This window comes from Silurus meridionalis, chromosome 7 (assembly GCF_014805685.1).
Source record: "Silurus meridionalis isolate SWU-2019-XX chromosome 7, ASM1480568v1, whole genome shotgun sequence".
Taxonomy (NCBI): Eukaryota; Metazoa; Chordata; class Actinopteri; order Siluriformes; family Siluridae; genus Silurus; species Silurus meridionalis.
The window spans coordinates 2,615,655-2,630,483 of record NC_060890.1 but is presented as its reverse complement, the minus strand read 5'-3'; the positions used below and the strand labels follow the sequence as shown (position 1 = coordinate 2,630,483).

Below are 14,829 nucleotides of genomic sequence, written 5' to 3'. Positions count from 1 at the left end.
TTTTTGTGATACAGGGTCTGAAGCCCATGGACTTTAATGGTTTAGCTGACCCTTATGTGAAGCTCCACCTGCTCCCTGGTGCCTGCAAGGTCTGTTCTGCTTTCATTTTTCCCGTCCTTCAATGAGAAAAACTTTGCCTGGGTTGAAAGCCGTGGCTGTTATTTACATCACACATCCGCAAATCACCTCAGGATAAAGAGAGACAGTAACAGAGAGATGTTTTCTTTCCTGTTTCGCCTCAGCCTCGTGTTCTTTGAGATGATCTTTTATCACAGATATTTCAAAGACACCCACATGAAGAACTTGCAACTAGCCTTAGGAACTTAAACATTAGAAAACATATTGGAGAAAACACTTTTTATCTTTATTTACTCAGCATTTCGTTGTTCGAGAAACAGGATCACGCATTTCTGATGTACAGACATCAACGTATTTTTTCTTTCCCTAATATCGCAATGGAATTCAAAATAAAATTGTTTTGTTTGTCAGAGACACAGTGAACACATTTACTTTACAATCTCATTTTGTTGTTTTTATTAAAACAAGATCTTTACGACCAGAATTCTTTTTATAACCTTTATTATCAGGTCATTAACTGTTCTGTTCATGGGGCACCATGAACCCTGCCCCAATAGTCGTTGATTAGTGCTTGTTGCAGTTCCCATTTTGGCCACTACATGCATTAATAGCTGTATAGAGCTTAATATGGTACTAAGCAAGTTACACCACAATTGTGCAGAATCTATAAACGTGTGTAAATCAGTGGGGTTCTTCCCAAACTGTCCTATACAGTTGTCTTTGGATGCAGTAGCATAAGCTCTTCCCCTCACTGAAAATTGTTCCAGCATAACAATGCCCCTGTGTACAAAGCCAGCTTCATGAAGGTAGGCTTTACATGTTTTGGAGTGGAAGATCTCGAGCTATAGAGCTCTGACCTTAGCACTATTAAACAGCTTTTGGATTAATTTTTCCACACGGACTGCACTCTAGGCCTCACCACCTCACCTACATCGCTACATCATTTTCCTAACACCCTTGTGACTGAATAAATCTCACACAAATCCCCACAAGCACTAGACCATAGACACATGGTTACTGCAGAATTGAACAACATGGTAGTGTAAAGAATACAACAATATCCCTCAACTTTGATTTTCTGGCTGAAAAACAATGTCAATGTAATTCATCTATGAGATGCACATGAACAAAAATGGTCTTGTTGTCTGTACTCATACAGCCATGACTTAACAACCTCTAATAACCTTGGATATGCAGAATCTGCTCACCATGCCTCCTAATGAAGACCCTGGTTTTATCCGGCTGGTCAGACAAGCGATTCATCCCTCCCACACATCCTATTTTTGGGCATGTGAGCACACAAGCCTTGGGGGGAAAATAAGATCACTTCCTGTTCTTCAAAGTCTGAGCCAAATCATGATACATACCAATGGGTTTTTTTTTTTGGATCGGTGTACCTTCGACAGGCACGATTTCCTCAAGCTTGTTTCTGTAACATCTTGTGGAAAAAAAAGACACCGGTTTTGCTAAATCCTGGAGTGAGATTAAAAAGGCTTTGCATCTCTGTCATCATCATTTCATGTGTTTTTTTCACCCGTAAAACACCAATTCAGTGATTCTGAAGACTTTTGAAGAGAATGAACAGATGCTAATATTTAGCAATATTTGAGATAGCATATTGCAGGCTAGCCATTGTGTTGGTTTTGTGTATGAAAAGCAAAAAAAAGACCAAATGTGGTATTTTTTTCTTTCTACATGAATTAATGTAATATTCAAAGATGAATTAACTAAATAAAACGTTGTGTTCTGTATGTTAGCTTGCACTTTTACCTCAGATTAAAACGGCTACTACACAAAAACCCAGAATCCTGTGGCTTTTTTTTGCTGGATTAGAATCCAGCATTTTATTGATTATTGATTTTAAATGACACTGCTTCTCCAGGTAATGCGGTTAGACACTGTTTGCTAATTATTGACTGTTCCTTGTGATGCACGGCAATGGTGGTAATTTTGCAGATTGTTCTCCGACGATCATTATGCACAAGTTGCCGAATGGTTTCGACATTTTCAGGGGGTGAGCTCGTTAAAGGTCTTCCTGATCTCTTGTAGTCTTCCAGTGACGTTTTTCTGCAAGCATGCGTGCAAAGGTCAAATATGGTATATCACATATTTTTGTAATCTTGCGTACCAGTGTAGATTCATTCATTGCTAGAGACCCAAAGCACTATGGTACGTCGCTCTGGATGAGGGCATCTGCTAAATGATTAAATTATCATGCAGTAATGATGAATGACATTTATAATTGTTTGTTTTTTCAACGTTTCTTTCCAATCTTTCAGGCAAACAAGCTGAAGACCAAGATTGTGAAGAACACCCTGAACCCTGTGTGGAATGAAACTCTTACCTACTTGGGTATCACGGAGGAGGACATGTACCGAAAAACACTCAGGTAGCATAAAAATATAACCCTCGATATGAATGTCGATCGAGACATTTTTCTTTTTGCCCTCTGGGCTTCAGTGATGACTATCACATTTTTACATTTGGTCCGTAACACATGCAGCTCTGGCTGCCACTCTGAAACACCTCATTACAGCTACCAGTGATGGGTCTGAGGGAAATATAATAAAGACAGTTGTGTCTGGTTTACTCATATTAGGCTAATCTTTAAATAGTACAGATAGCTAAGCGACAATGGTACAGCTTCGTGTCCTGCTCATGTTAGACGGGATTTTTAATGCTAGAGGGAATGCATTTCCATTTTTGCCTTTTAATAGACACCCCGTATCCAGAGAGACTTACATTAATTTAATTTATACAAGGTGGTTAATATTTTGAGCTGGCAGAATTCAACGCATTGTTCCTTCTTCTCCTGGGTCAGCAGCCCTTGGGGACCAATTCTCAAGTAAGGATCTCCTGGACTGTTCCTTGTGATGCACGGCAATGGTGGCAATTTTGTAGATTGTTCCCCCGACAATCATTGTGCACAAGTTGCCGAAAGGTTTCGACATTTTCAGGGGTCAAGCTCATTGAAGGTCTTCCTGATCTCTTGTAGTCTTCCAGTGACGTTTTTCCGCAAGCACGCGTGCAAATGTCAAATATAGTATATCACATATTTTTGTTATTTATTATTCCTGCTTGAAATCATCAAAAAATGATGACCCTCATCCGCCAGTTCAAGGTTCAAGGTTTTTATTTATCAATGCCACCATACTGTATGTGGAGACATACAAAGGAATCGAAATATCGGTTTTCTATGCCTGTTTACATTGTCAATGCAATATAAATAGTTTTTAAAAAATATCAGAAGTCAGTGCAATATAGAAACATATAAAGGTAAAAGCGGTGTTCTTGTCATAAGTGGATATATACAGTATAAACCAAATGAATATATAAATATCTGAAGGAATATGCATATGAGTGAATGTAAACAGTGTATTTTGTTAATATGCAAAACGTTTATATATGTAAACAATTTGTAGGTGCAAATATATATCAGAATATATGTTAAAATGTTGAAGTTTGTAAGGCATTTGTAAGATGCAAGACAGATAGCAGGAGTATGACAGTCAGGTGTCTGTGTCAGATTCGAAGAATTTGTATGTCTTACTTGCAATGAAAGAAGTGTGGGGTGAGCTGTAGATACATGAGTAAGTTCAGTAGTAGGTGGGAGAGGGGGGAGGTAATGGACAGAGTTTAGCATCCTGACAGCCTGATGAATGAAGTTGTTTATAAGCCTTGTGAAGCCTGGAGGTTCCAGTACCTTCTCCCTGAAGGCAGGAGGCTGAAGTAGAGGTTTAATTGGTGTGAGCTATCAGCATTGATGCTGATGGCTCTGCCAGTGAGGCAGGTGTGGAAGATGTACATAAGGGAGGGCAGAGAGACACAGTTGCAGAGTCTTTCAACAGGATGCAGTGCAGCCTTTGTACCCCGCAGTGATGCAGCTGGTGAGGATGCTCTCAATGGTGCCCAGGTAGAAGTTTCTTTTCCTCAGTTTGCGGATGAAGTAGAGGCTTTAAGCTTTCTTAGTCAGCGATGTGGTGTTTGTCATCCAGAAGAGGTCCTCATACACTCCCAAGAAACTTAGTGCTGCTCACCCTCTGTTACACCACTGGACCAGTCGGCTCACTTCACTCCTGTAGTTGGCCTTCTGATCATTACTCCAGCACCCAGTTACAGAGAGGGGAGTTGAGTCCCAGGTGTCTCAGTTTGTTCATTAGATGCTGGGGTTTGATTGTGTTAAATGCTGAACTAAAATCCAAGAACAGCATTCGCACATAGGAGTTTCAGGAGTCCAGGTGTGTAAGTGCTGGTTGGAGCGGCTGAGATGGCATCTATTCTGTATGCAAACTGGAATGGGTTGTGGAAGAGAGGAAGAATGGATTTTATTTGCTGCATGACCAGTCGCTCGAAGCACTTAATAATGATGGGGTCAGTGCAACGGGCCGGTTGTCGTTGTGGCTGGATGAGTGCAGCTTCTTGTGTTGAGTTATTGTGGTCGCCTCAAAACACTTGGGGACAATTTTTCGACCCTGCAAAATGTTAAAGATGTCAGTTAGTACATCTTGGAGTTCTTCAGCACAATCCTTTTCAACCCAACCATGTATGTTGTCCTGCTGCCTTGCATAAGTTGATCCTCAGGAGGGTTTTTTTCACGTTGACATACAGCCTGCTCGTATGGGAAAGGTGGGATCTTTTGTGCCTGCGTGTCTCTGGTGTTGCTGAAATGTCCAGACATTTTATAGCTGTGTTGTCATTTTGTTTTCCTGATTCCACAGGAAAAGTTGATTTTGCTGTTGCTAGGCCTGCAGTGTTACCGGCTCTAAAGGTTGCGTCCCTTTAAAAGCTGGTGCACTTCTTTTGTCAGTAGTAGAGACTTTGACCCCGGTGTACTCACGAGACACTCTGGAAATGTCCCGTTATTGAGAATCATCTCTAAAACATCTTTATTGAACCAAAGCAATGTAAGGAACACCCTGTCTGACCACTGAATGTCAACCATAATGACAAACAAGCAGGCCAGGTTCTGTTTATGCTAACTCTGCTCCCCAGCACCAGCTTATGCCTCCAAAAATCTGGACACGCTGACATTGTGTCCTTGTGTAGGCTTCACGGTGGCTGGTTCAAATATTGGGTAAAAAAAAAAAAAAAAAATCTGTGACCTTCATCACAAATTGGAAGCACAGTATGGCCTCCTAATCCTCATGCTCAGATGTTGATGAAAGCCACTGGAACAGATTGCATGGTTTAATTGACAGTGGATTCGATTTTAAAGGTGAGTGGAAGACGATTTGTGGAGTCCAAATGTGACATTTTTGGCTCCCGAAGAACTTGAAGGTTGAAGCTTAATGGATTCGGGTTGTTTTGGAGCAGGGAAGGTTGGAGACTTGTTCTAAAAAGTTAAAGGAATCCTGAACCTACATGGGTAACATTCCATTCTTCAACTCACACCATGCAACTCCGTCTGGACTGCGGCTCGTTGGAACCGACTTCGCGATACAACAAGACAATGAGCCGAAGCTTACGTCCGTGTATATCTATCATACAAAGGCATGCCCAGTCATTGCACCAAAATCCGGAACTGCTCTGGGATGAACTGGATCACAAGGACGGAAAGAAACTTCAAGTAGCGATAGGATGCTTTCCGGATGTCGTGAGGTAAATTGAATCCAGGTTTCACTCTGTCAGACATAGATATTGTGGAGGATATACCCCAGTCAAATATCGGACTTTTTTCTCAACGATCTTTTTGCGAAATCAGTTTACGAGTGGATAAAAACTTGGTCAAACACGCAGCAGGCCACCAATCAGGTTTGAGGGCACGTTCGTTGTTTTGATTGACGCTTGGTGTATCTACTGATCACCAACATACAGTTCAGCGTCAGTTCAACAGCAAGCAGAACATTTAGAGAGGAATAAATGATGGGAGAAACTCCAGACTCGAACTCACCACAACACGAGACGAGACGTGGTCCTATTTGTGTAATTTTTTGTGTGGGTAGTTTATTATAATAGATATCAATTAGTGTTTGATTTATTAATATCATTAAATTAATAGAACAGTGTACTGAGAGTCACATTAGAGGCTTTTCACATTAGTTGATTAAGCAGAGTCTTGTGATAAAAATGATAATAGGAACATTATAGCCGTGATAAATCCAAATACTTTGGATACTTAAGTACATTTGAAGGCAAATACTTTTGTATCTACTTATGTATCTCCACTTTACCTCAAGTACATGGTATTTTTTGTGACCATAACCCATTCGAACACGCATGTTTAAAGTAAACCAGTGGTTTTACTGCTGGACTGCTGTTCGAATTGCTGGAATAGGAGAAATTATTCAACCCCTCTTCTGACTGATCAAAATCCAGATTCTGTGATTTATGTGTTTGGCTTGAATGTTGAATTATGTTGTATCAAGGGAGCTGGATCAAGCCTTTGAACACATTCTTCTCTCTCTCTCTCTCTCTCTCTCTCTCTCTCTCTCTCTCTCTCTCTCTCTCTCTCTCTCTCTCTTTGTGTTCCTCTTGTCCAGCTGTAGTGACAGATTGAGGTCACAGTTAGTTCTGAGGGGTATTTAATTTTACTGACCCTCTGAGAGCTTGTGAGTAGTGAACAGTGTAGTGTGTGTGTGTGTGTGTGTGTGTGTGTGTGTGTGTGTGTGTCTATGTCTGTCAGACAGCTTGAGGCTCCTCCTCAGAAACAGAAAATAAAAGAGAGACATCCCAATTTATCAGTATATATGATTTGATTTCTGTATAAACAGGAAGAGCTCCTGGAAATGTTTTCAGTTTGTTCAAGGAATCAAGAGGAAAAAAAAAATTAGTCCAGACATCTTAAGTACATAAGTTACATTAATATTCACAAGGAGGAAAGTAATACATATTCAGAGACAGGTTAAGCATGTGCTCAAGATGATTTTCCTTAAGCAGCACTGGGGATTATGCAGATTACTTACTAAAAGTTTTTTTTTTTTTCAAAAGAAAAAAAAAAAACAAATAAAAACAGACAAAAGGAAATAACCCTTTTCTTTTTGTGCTTTATGTGAAATGAAATGTAAATGCAATAAATCTGTATCTCTCATATAAAATCGTAGTCTTTTATGGTTTTTAAAGGAGACACATGCATGTTCTCTTTTGTTCCTATTAAACGAACTACATAAAAAAGGCAAAAACACACAAGAATTGGATAGTAAACGAGTGGGAGAAAGTTGGATTCCAAATTGGACATTTTCGGATTTAACAGAAGAGCTTATGTAAGATGGAGTACAGGAGAGAAGATTAGAACAGAATTTCTAATGGAGATGAAAGCATAATGGTTTGTTTTGGAGCAGGGAAGGTTGAAGATTTATTCCGGGAAGGGAAAGGAACCAACTACGGAGCAAACAGTGGTCTGGAGTGTTATCTGTAATTTCGCAACCAAATCCTATTGAACTTAGGGAAAAAATCCCTAAGATGGTATAAGGAAGAAACCTTGAAAAGAATCAGACTCAAAAGATAAACCCATCCTCATCTGGGTTTCAACAAGTGTGCGATTATCTTTCTAAAATTAGTTAAAGTTGTGGAAGCTCTTAAGGAAAGCAACTCATTCTGTAATTATGCTCAACATCTGAGAAGATTATCGATTCAACACCCACTCCTCCGGCCTTTAAATGGTTCAATGATGGAGAAACTACAGATGTATCTTCATGAAGTGGGTTCCAACTGGACCTTGTGCAAACTCTAAATGACTCGGGATCCTCGTGTGGTTGGGATCTTTTTGAAGGTCCAAAATCTTCATGAGGTGGGACACAACTGGAGCTGGCACCTGCTCATTATTTGAAGAGAACCTGACCACTCATTTACATTTTTGGATGATGCCCTTGTCTAGAATAGCTTGGATCTGAACCCATGACCTTCCAATCAAAAGAACATCTTAATCGCTGAGCTCCAATTGCACATTTACTCCATAAACCCGTTGATTGATTAATCAACACTAGGTAGGTTACTAATTTCAGGATCAGTCGCAAGATTGAAAGAAAAAGTGTCCACTTGTACACTTTAAATTTGCCAGAAGATCAAAAGTTGTGCATGTCTGAGCAAATCACACCCCAGCATCTCCTCAGCATACAAATCGGTTTGCTCAGACAGACTTCCTGTAGTCCTCTCTTTTTCATCAACCTTGACAGATGAAGGCTCACTTACTTTCATGGAAAAAGTTGAAGGACCTTGTTTTTTTCCAGCTTTACAACCTTTTTCAACTTGCACACTTCCTGCATACTTATCACAAGCCCCTCCCCCACATACCCTTTCTCTGTTTCTCACTGTGTGAAACCATGGACCTCTCATGGTCCACAGGAATGGCAGGCTGACGCACAGTAAATTACCGGCCAGCGTTCGAACAGTCCTCGCTTTTTCGTGGCCAGAGCATTCCGGAAATCTGGTGACAGGACCCAATTTTGCAGACGGCTGAGAAAGAGAATAAAACTGAAGAAAAACGCTGGCTGTCTGAACAAAGAGGAACATGAGTCAGCATCCAGGGACTTTTAGAAGATGCATACCGCCTTCATTCTCTTTCTTTCACTACTTTATTCGATGGTAATTCATTCTGTATCCGAACGTATACGATGTGAAAAACGTTTCTGCACAATGAATGACTTTGGTCACGATTTGGTCCTAAATTTGATTCCTACAATCGTAGGCTAAAATCTGTCGTCTTTGATTGCTCATTTGTTCATCGACAGCCGGTTAATGTCCGTCGAGCTTATTTTTTTTTCCTCCGATGAAATTCCTGCAGTTTCAGAAGATTTCAGACTCTTTCCTGCTGTGTGACTTCTTCTACGACGACAGTCAAACCAAGAAACTGATAAAAGTGCCGATCCCAATGGTGTGTTTAGCGCGACAACTTTAAACCACCTCAGAAAATAACAGTCCAAGTGAGTCACAGTGAAGCAAAATTAGAAACTTGGGTTATGGACGAAGAAGGAGCTTATAAGTTTTTTTGTTATGTGTTATGTCATTAATTTAACGTTACAAGTTGCTTGCTGCTAGATATTATTAGCAGGAGAACACGGGTCTGAACGTGTCACGGATCGACAACGCGAAAACCTTTTTCAACACGTCTTTTTGCTTGTGTGTCTTGTACAGTTCGACATTGACAACTGAGATACTACAATGGGATATGGGGATCATGTTCATACAATCTGACAAGCAACAATCACAAAGGACTATTAATTACACATTGTGGGCCCTTGAAATCCTGAGGAGGTTTACTTTTTGTCTGAGGTTTCAGATAATGTACTAAACCATTAACTAAATTGAACTTAATTGGGTAAATAACAAATAGTCATATGATACCAACATTCTATATCATGTGACATACTATAGTTTATGGACTATGACAAACAATGAAGCGGCTAATTTATGGATTTTTCCTGGGTTTTTCCTGGTTTCACAAGCTTTAAGCCAAAAAACTGAGCCCCATAACATTAGACCAATGAAATTGCCGAACGGGTTCAGGTGAACCAATGAAATTCTTTATATCAAATCAGATGCGCTCCCACTAAATCGGGCCGCACCACATCATAAATATGGATGAGGTTCCTCTGATGTTTGACCTGCTGCTCACTCGGGCTGTCAACAGGAAATGCTGTTTAGATACAAGCCGTGTAACAGTCACTGTCTTTCATTAAAGCCTGTGTAAAGTTCATTAGTTTCAATGTAGGCACCTGCGGCTTATAGACAGGTGCAGCGTATTTATGTTCAAAATAAAAATCTTTGTCAAATTCAGTCGGTGCACTTGATAGTCCGGAAATTACGGTAATTGGAATTTTGTTGAATTACTTTCACCCCATTCCTTTTTCAGGAAATTCCGAATTACTGTACTGGCAATTCTCAATGCTTGTGCAATGGCTGGTTTCCCTTTTCTTGCTTTTCTCTCATAGACATCTCTCTGGTCTTAAGCCAAGAGACACACCAAGGGACACACCAAGGGACCGACCTTGGGGACCAAGGGACACACCAAGCGACCGACTCGTCGGACGGTGTCAGAGTTCGTCTGCAAGAAAGGGAAACCCGATTGGCTATTCGGCTTAGCGAATGAGCACGCAAGAAAACAAAAAAAACAGAACTGGAGATTGTCAGTTGTCTCCAGCTCTTGATACAGGTTCACCTTATTCATTTATTTCTTCCTTTATCCTCAAGAAGAAGACCAAGAGCTAAAAATATACCAGAACCATTTGCAACGTAGCAGACACGACAGGAAAACAGACAGAAGTTTTCCCTGTTTGTGTGCCGAATACAGACTACTGCCACCTGTTGTTACGGGGTGTTCTGTTCTCTTACACAAGCGCAGTACACTAGTGTGTTCTAGCACAACTAGGTGACTCTACAGTCGACTTTCCTTAGAGCTAGTTCTTTGGCGTCGGTTTCATGTGTCGCAACGTTTATTGTGGGTTTTTCTTTTTTAACAACATGTAGTCAATACAGGCAAAATCCCAGGGGTTAAACCAAACATTTAGATCTATTTTTTGTTGAAACACACCTCAGTCACATTATTTTTAATCACCTGAAATATGGTTCTAGATTGTTTAAAAAAACAATCAGCCTCAGATTCCGCCACAGTTGAAGTACAACTTGTACTCAATCAAAAAAACAATGCCATTGGGTAATAATAAACCCTAATAAAGATTTACATATGAAGGTATTTCATTTGATTAAAAAAACAGTGCCCCCTGTAATTCTCCCTGAAAGCGAGCGCCTGAATTTCACCAGACTAGTAAAAGAATAATGTTATTTTCAGTTTAATCACGTCCATACCGGCCCTCAGGGTTGGGCATTAATGACAAGGAAAAGCTGTTGTTTTCTCACTGAGCCAAATGATTTCCATTTGTGCCACACAATGAGTCATTACTTCGACCTTGTTCAGTCTCAATGAGTCGCTGCCTGAAGCCTCTGTTATCCACGATGCAGTAAATAATACTTTTTGTTTGTCTAACTTGCTAATCTCACTTAAACACTTACTCAAGAGTGTTTTTTTTGCTTGCTCGCGCTCACATGCCATTGAGAATCCACGACTCTCAGGTGAAGGGAAGCTGTACAGAATTTCACCAGTAAGGTCTGAGGTGTTTTGACACTTTTTGGATCCGGTATGACCGCTTTTCCTCTGTCTGTCCGGCTCACTGTCTCTGTCTCTGTCTCTCAGAGTATCCGTGCGATGAGGACAAGCTGACGCATAACGAGTTCATCGGAGAGTCACGCGTGGCATTGCGGCGAGTCAAACCTGACCAACCCAAGCACTTCAACGTCTGCCTGGAACATCCACCTCCTGTGAGTGTGTATGTGTGTGTGTGTGTTTTAATTTTGTGTGTCCAGCAGCCACAAAATATATTCTATTCACCTACTTATTAACTGATTAAGTTATGGGTTTGAGGACATTTTTTTTTCAAGAATCTTTAACAAGATTGATGTTAATATTTTTTTTTTCACCAAACAAATGAAGCTTTAAACCATCCAAATAACCTTTAAAGGTAAAACCATTTCAAGTACCAGTGGAAACCTTTGGGAAAAGCTTTCCTGAGGTACTTTTTTTGTGTAAAACCATTAACCGTTCAACCTTTAAGCAATCTCATTTTATGGAACTAGAGCAAAACTTAAGGAACTGGCAACCACTCCCAAACCCCTTGAAAAAACAGTTTCAAACCAGTAAATTTAAATCTTTTTGGGGAATCCCATTGTTTAATATTCTAGAATTAGCATAGGAACCCCTGAGGAATCTTTAGGGAACGCTTTTCTTTGGCTACATCTACGTATAATCCAGATAAATTAGAAAACTAAAAACTAAATCTTTGCTCATCCACACTGAAAAAAAAAACGTTTAGCTTCGAGTCTTTAAAAATGCTTCGTCGTTTTTTTAGCAAGCCTCCGTTTTCACGGTGGATGTAGCGTTTTCAAACTTAACGCCTTTAGGAAGCGATTTTAAAAAGCGAAATTTTTGTTGATTAAAAAAAATAAAGTCTCTGTGTGGACGGAAGGCAAAAAAACAAACACTTGAGGAACCTTTGAGGAACAGGGTAAATCTGTTAATATTCAACAAACCATTGAGAATCCCATTATCTGTAAATTGTAGAAAAACAGCTGAGGGAAAATGTTCTTTAAAATTCTGCCTAATGCTTTGGTGTCACGTCATGTCTGTCACAGCTGGCGTCACCTACTGCTATGACCACGGCACTGCGTGGGATCTCCTGTTACCTACGTGAGGTAAAACTCTATTCTATTTCACATCCTCTGCTTGTCTAGCCCAATAACAATTTATTGATTTTTACCATGACTACTATTGACACCTAACACCTTACATAACAAATGTACATGTTTACATCACTGAAAATGTTTACCACAAAATGAGCTCATTGTTCCATCACACGTGAAACCGAAGAGAACATGTGCATCCGAAAATATCTTGCTACTGGAAGGCTATAAATACACACATCTGTATGTATAAGTGCTGCCTGTAGTCATGAGTGACTCACTCTCCACTGCTCTCTTGTTTTCGTCGCTTGTTTTTAGTTCGTTTCCTCCCCCCCTCTTCCCTCCATCTGCCTGCCATCCGTCTTTGTCTTCTTTGGCCCGGTGACAGCGTTTTGCTAATAAGCTACATAACCAGTTTGTAATAAAATGACATGGACTTGGATTTGAGTGCAAAACAACATTGGGCTTGGTCACATGCGGTGTTGAGGTGGTGGGGGAGAGTAAGCGAATCGAGGATGTTTCTCACAACGGCTCGATGTAAGTGAAAGCATCGAAGGAACGTTCTGTGAAATCAATTGATATTTACAATCAAGCCTCGACGTGCATTCAAGCTGCAAAGCTTCTCCAACAAATCGCGCCAACGGATCGATCGTTATTGTTCGACTCAAGAAATTTATTACAAAAATGGGAGTCGTTTTATAGCGCATTATTAACTCATCAAAAATACCAAAGTAGGACCAACATTCTCCAATGAACACCTTTATTTTCCATGCATCCACATTCTATATCAAACACCAACATTCTTTGTGCACCCATATTGTCAAACAAGCAACAACATCCACCATCGAAACAACCAAACATTCTCCAACAAACACTAACATACTTTATCAAACAACATTTACTTTGAACCAAAATCTTTAGTCAAACACCAATAAGCAACATAAAAAAACACAAACACTCTCCAACAAACACTAACATTCTTTATCAAACAACAACATTTACTTTGAACCAACATTTTAGTCAAACACCAACAAGCAACATACAAAAAACACCAACATTCTCCATCAAACACTAACATTCTGTATTAAACAACATTTACTTTGAACCAACATTCTCAGTCAAACACCGAAAAGCAACATAAAAAAATACCAACATTCCCCATCAAACACTTACATTCTCTGACTAATACCAACAAGCAACATCAAACACCAAAATACTCCTTTAAATAAAAAATAAAAAAACTTTATAGATCACCGACATCTCTATCAACATCTCTATCAACATCTCTATCGAAAGCAACCTTTATCTTTAAACACTAAATTTCTCCACCACACACCACCATTCCTCATTCTCTAAACACCACTATGCTGCTACAAAAACAACATTCTACAGAAAAGAAATCAATATTCAGCATCGATTACCAACATCCTCCAACAAACACCTGCTTTGTCCACTAACACTAAAACACCAACATTTTCCAGGGTCCTCCTGGGACCCTGCGTCCTCATATGAAGACATTACATTTTGGGTTCCCTGAACATAATACGTCATTCTGCATAACTTGGACCCGTTGTCCTCATTAGTAGACACTTTATAGCACCATTTAGTGGTAGAAAAAGTGCAAACACAAGATGGCGTCAAACTCGGTCAGTTCTACAGTGGAGTCAGGCACAAAAAAACAAGCTGTAGCCCTCCCAAATACTTAACATTGTCCGAGAAAGGAACCGAGGGAAATTGTTTTGCCCGTTATTTCAATGCAAAAAAAACAAACATGGAAAGACTTTTCTGTGGTCAAAATGTGCTGATAAATACAGCGCCCAGCAATGGGGTCAAATGGTCTAAGAGCCCTCAGGGGAGGATTCTCTGTCCCCTAGCTTTTACGGAATAACGATTTCGGCAAACAGACACCCCCCCTCACCCTCCTTGAAAACAATATTCTTTTTCGTTAGCTACTAGCGCTGAACGAGCTGAATTCTTGAAGTTCATATGGTTCCTCTGGAGGCAGCAGGTGTTCACCTCTGAGCTCATAACCAAACTCATGAGAGCTTATTACATGTGATTCCAGAGCTCAGAGTTCATTACTGTCTAAACTGACGCACTAAATATAGCTCAAAGCACCAAAGCCATAGCGGTGACAAGCTGGTGGCGGTGAGGAGCTCCTCAGCTACAGCCTGCTTTAAAAAAGATAGAAAAATGAAGTGTCATCAAAATAAATAAACCTTTAAATACTGTAAGTGATAACCAAACATTACAAAACATCTTTGAATAATGTATAATAAATCTGCCTCTTTATACCACGATATACGATATACCCCATGTCCCTCCTCTGCACATGTCCAAACCATCTCAATCGCACCCCCCTCACCTTGTCTTAAAAACGTTGTTTCTAATTCAGTCCATTATCATCACTCCTAATAGTAACCTCAGCATCTTCAGCTCTGCTACCTCCAGCTCCACCTCCTGTCTTTTACTCAATGCCACTGTCTCTAAACCATACAACATCTCAGGTCCCACCACAATCCTATAAACTTTCCTTTCACTCACAGATACTCTTCTATCACAAATCACTCCTGCCATCACTCT

At 40.1% G+C, this 14,829-nt stretch overlaps 1 protein-coding gene across 1 annotated transcript in view; it reads left to right on the top strand.

Annotated features, from left to right (window-relative positions):
- The window catches only part of LOC124389183 (double C2-like domain-containing protein alpha), a 43,485-nt gene that overhangs the window by 20,476 nt on the left and 8,180 nt on the right, over positions 1-14,829 (top strand). Inside the window, exons 4-8 of the mRNA XM_046854496.1 lie at positions 15-89; positions 2,358-2,467; positions 10,136-10,145; positions 11,206-11,328; positions 12,199-12,258. Coding sequence (XP_046710452.1) covers positions 15-89; positions 2,358-2,467; positions 10,136-10,145; positions 11,206-11,328; positions 12,199-12,258 — 378 coding nt within the window. The remainder of the gene's footprint in view (positions 1-14; positions 90-2,357; positions 2,468-10,135; positions 10,146-11,205; positions 11,329-12,198; positions 12,259-14,829) is intronic.